Source organism: Gossypium raimondii, chromosome 7 (genome assembly GCF_025698545.1).
Source record: "Gossypium raimondii isolate GPD5lz chromosome 7, ASM2569854v1, whole genome shotgun sequence".
Classification (NCBI taxonomy): domain Eukaryota; kingdom Viridiplantae; phylum Streptophyta; class Magnoliopsida; order Malvales; family Malvaceae; genus Gossypium; species Gossypium raimondii.
In genome coordinates this window covers 6,969,883-6,973,721 of record NC_068571.1, presented here as the reverse complement: position 1 = coordinate 6,973,721, position 3,839 = coordinate 6,969,883, and the positions used below count along the sequence as shown (strand labels likewise).

Here is a 3,839-nt window from a genome sequence, read left to right as displayed (position 1 = left end):
TATCAACTAAAGAAAAAGGAAAGGCCCGAAGTTTAATTTCATCTTCGGTTACTCCCTGTGGTTTCATGCTTGAGCAGACCATGTGGAATTCTCTCAAGTGAGTGTGTGGATTTTCGCTCTTCAAGCCTCGAAAAGTGGGCAAAATGTGGATCAGGCCTGACTTCAACTCAAATAGGGTTTTTCCAATTGGATAGTTGATGCATTACGGTGTTTACTCGTTGGGAGCAGCGGCTAGTTGACGAATGGTTCGGTTCGCCATCCTTTCTGGTTCGCTGAGGTTGTCTTCTACTTCTTTTGTTTCTGGAAGTGGTTCGGTCTCAGGTTCAACCACTTCGACTTGTTTTCCACGTTCAATTGCTTTTACACGTTTAAGAACTTCCGTCTCTTTACGTTGCGCTCGTCCTGATTTTTCGATCTCTGGGTCGTATTCGAGATCTCCGGATGAAGATCTGGTCATGAAGATAATCTAAACAATTTGTAAGTGTTGCCAGTCCCCGGCAACGGCGCCAAAACTGATGGGTGTCGAATCCACCAATATAAACCTACACCTAATTTTGCAAATTTAAGCAGTATAGGGAGTAGGGTCGATCCCTCAGAGACTGGGTTTACTGCAAATTGTTGCTCTCTTGACCAGATTTATGTCGGGGCAGTTGTCGTGCCCAAGAAATTTGGGGGGAGGATAAAATAAAAAACTTGGAACCTGAAATAAATAAATAAAATGCGTAAAAAGTAAAAGCTGAAAATAAATAATAAAAAGCAATTAAATAAATCTAAAGAAAAATTAATTAAAATAAGCTCAGCTTTAGGCACGGATTTTTCCTCGTCTTTGAACCGATCCTCGAAATTAGATGAACTCCTCTTTTCCAATAAGCTAGTTATAGCTACCAAGGACGCCTCGGACACCAACTCTTCCTTGTGTAAATTAGTTATGGAACGTCCAATAACTAACCCTTACCGATCGAACAACCATGAAACATTCGTGATTTAGAACTCCGGCAGCTTTGCGTTCTAGAAGAGCCTAGCTCGAACCAATGCCCTCAACCGCGTGGGACATTTAATCCGGTTACTACTTCCCTTGACGGAACCAAACATCAATCTCCACTTGGCACGTCAATGTGTTCACAGAAAACCGATTAGAAACGTTCCTTTCGGAATTCCAATTGTACATCTAACCACACTAAATCAAACGACGTCTTTTTTGACTTAATGTTCATCTGAATTTGTGAGTTGACAAAATCATACTCTTAATCTGAAGAAATAATAAGTACTAGAATTTAGGAGTTAATTTGCTCGGGTGCGTAACTCACGGGTTTTGACAAGGCTAATTCCGGCCTAAAGCTGAAATGGATACTTAATAAAAAAAGTTGGTAATTAAAAACTTGATTAATGACTTGATTGTGATACCACCTCCTTTTCCAGGGAGACTCGTGAAGGATAAGAAAGAGAAGGAGGAAAAAGAAATCCTCGAAACGTTCAGGAAAGTGGAGGTGAATATCCCTTTGCTCGACGTTATCAAACAAATCTCTCGCTATGCAAAATTTCTCAAAGAATTGTGTACTAGCAAGAGGAGGTTACTAGGTAACGAAAGAGTAAATGTAGGAGAAAATGTCTCCGCAGTACTGCAAAAGAAAGTTCCGCCCAAATACAAGGACCAAGGTATGTTTGCTATTTCTTGTGAGATAGGTAATGTAGGCATTAAGAAAGCCATGTGTGATTTAGGGGCTTCCATTAATGTTATGCCTTATCCTATTTATAAGTTGATTAACGCGGGTCCTTTGAAAAAGACAAGAGCAATAATCCAGTTGGCGGACAGGTCAGTCGTCTATCCCGAAGGGTTGCTTGAAGACATCCTTGTTAAAGTTAACGAATTAGTTTCCCCTACAGATTTCTACATTATTAATATGGAGGACGATAACACAACTAATTCCTGTGACATTTTACTTGAAAGACCGTTCCTAAGTACCGCAAGCACAAAAATTGACGTTCGGAGCGGAACACTGACAATGGAGTTTGACGGCAAAACCGTGAAATTCAATGTCTACGAAGCTATGGGTCATCCTAACTCACTATCAAATATCTCTAGCATTGGTATTATAGATTGCTTAACTCAAACTTATTCTGAATATACTTTACAGAAACTATACTTTACAGAAGCATTGATATGGATGTTTTAAGTCGTCTCGATGAATTATCAATTATAAAAGATCTGTTGCGAGAAATTGTCAAACACTTAGAGACTCAACCATCATCGACGAATCGAGGTAACCAATTTGAACTATTACCTTCCCAAACTAAAATGTTGCCTTCGATTTTGCAGCCACCAACCTTGGAGCTTAAAGCATTACTGGACCACCTCAAGTACGTCTTTTTGGGAGAGAAAGACACTTTACCGGTGATAGTGTCAAACAAACTAACCAAAGACGATGAGGAAAGTCTAGTTCAAGTTCTGAGGGATTATAAGGAGGCTATTGGTTGGACAATAGCCGACATAAAAGGGCTAAGTCCATCCACCTGTATGCACAGAATTTCCATCGAAGATAACACGAAACCAAAAAGAGATGCTTAGAGGCGCCTTAATCCACCCATGATGGAGGTAGTGAAGAAGGAAATCCAGAAATTGTTGGATGCTAGAATGATATACCCGATCTCTGACAGTGATGGGGTTAGCCCGGTTCATGTCGTGCCCAAGAAAACTGGGGTGACAGTGGTGCAAAATTCATCAGGAGAGCTAGTTCCTACCCGAGTCCAGAATGGATGGAGGGTTTACATCGATTACAGGAAGTTGAACCCAGCTACCCGAAAAGACCATTTTCCACTTCCCTTCATCGATCAAATGCTCGAGCGATTAGCTGGTAAGACTCATTATTGTTGTCTCGATGGATATGCAGGATTTTTCCAAATTCCGGTGGCGCCTGAGGATCAAGACAAAACAACTTTCACGTGCCCCTTTGGAACGTTTGCGTATAGACGAATGCCGTTTGGACTCTGTAATGCTCCGGCCACCTTCCAGAGATGCATGGTAAGCATATTCTTCGATTACGTCGAGAAAATCATTGAAGTCTTCATGGATGACTTCACGATGTACGGTAACTCTTTTAACGAATGTCTCAATAATCTTGCTAAGATATTACAAAGATGCCTAGAATTTAATCTTGTTTTAAATTATGAAAAATGCCACTTCATGGTTGACAAAGGGTTAATTTTAGGTCATATAGTTTCCTCAGAAGGTATTGAGGTCGATAAAGCAAAAACGGATATTATTAACTCATTACTTACCCCACATCTGTGAGGGAAATTCGTTCGTTTCTTGGGCATGCAGGATTTTACAGACGATTCATAAAAGACTTCTCGAAGATCGCGCAACCGCTTTGCAGTCTGTTACAGAAGGATAAAGAATTTAAATTTGACCAGACTTGTAAATATGCATTTGACGTATTGAAGCAGAAATTGGTCTCCGCCCCTATAGTGCAACCACCGAATTGGAACTTCCCGTTTGAAATCATGTGTGATGCAAGTGATCGAAGTGTGGGAGCTGTTCTTGGCCAAAGAATAGGGAAATAGCCTCATGTTATCTACTACGCTTCGAAAACCTTGGATGCTGCCCAAAGCAATTACACAACCACTGAGAAAGAATTATTAGCTGTTGTGTTTGCTTTAGATAAATTTAGATCTTACCTATTGGGAACTAAAGTGATTATTTTTTCTGACCATGCAGCTTTGAAATATTTGATAGGGAAGAAGGAGGCGAAACCTCGACTGATTAGGTGGATTCTACTCCTGCAAGAATTTGATTTTGAAATCCGGGATAAGAAGGGATGCGAAAACTTAGTAGCTGACCA

At 40.4% G+C, this 3,839-nt stretch overlaps 1 protein-coding gene across 1 annotated transcript; it reads left to right on the top strand.

Annotated features, from left to right (window-relative positions):
• Positions 1-242: 242 nt before the first annotated feature.
• On the top strand, positions 243-2,566 carry LOC105764610 (uncharacterized). Its single transcript, XM_012583259.2, has 3 exons — positions 243-321; positions 1,420-2,088; positions 2,136-2,566. Exons 1-3 carry the CDS (start codon positions 243-245, stop codon positions 2,564-2,566), a joined length of 1,179 nt encoding a protein of 392 aa, XP_012438713.1.
• The last annotated feature ends 1,273 nt before the right edge of the window (positions 2,567-3,839 follow it).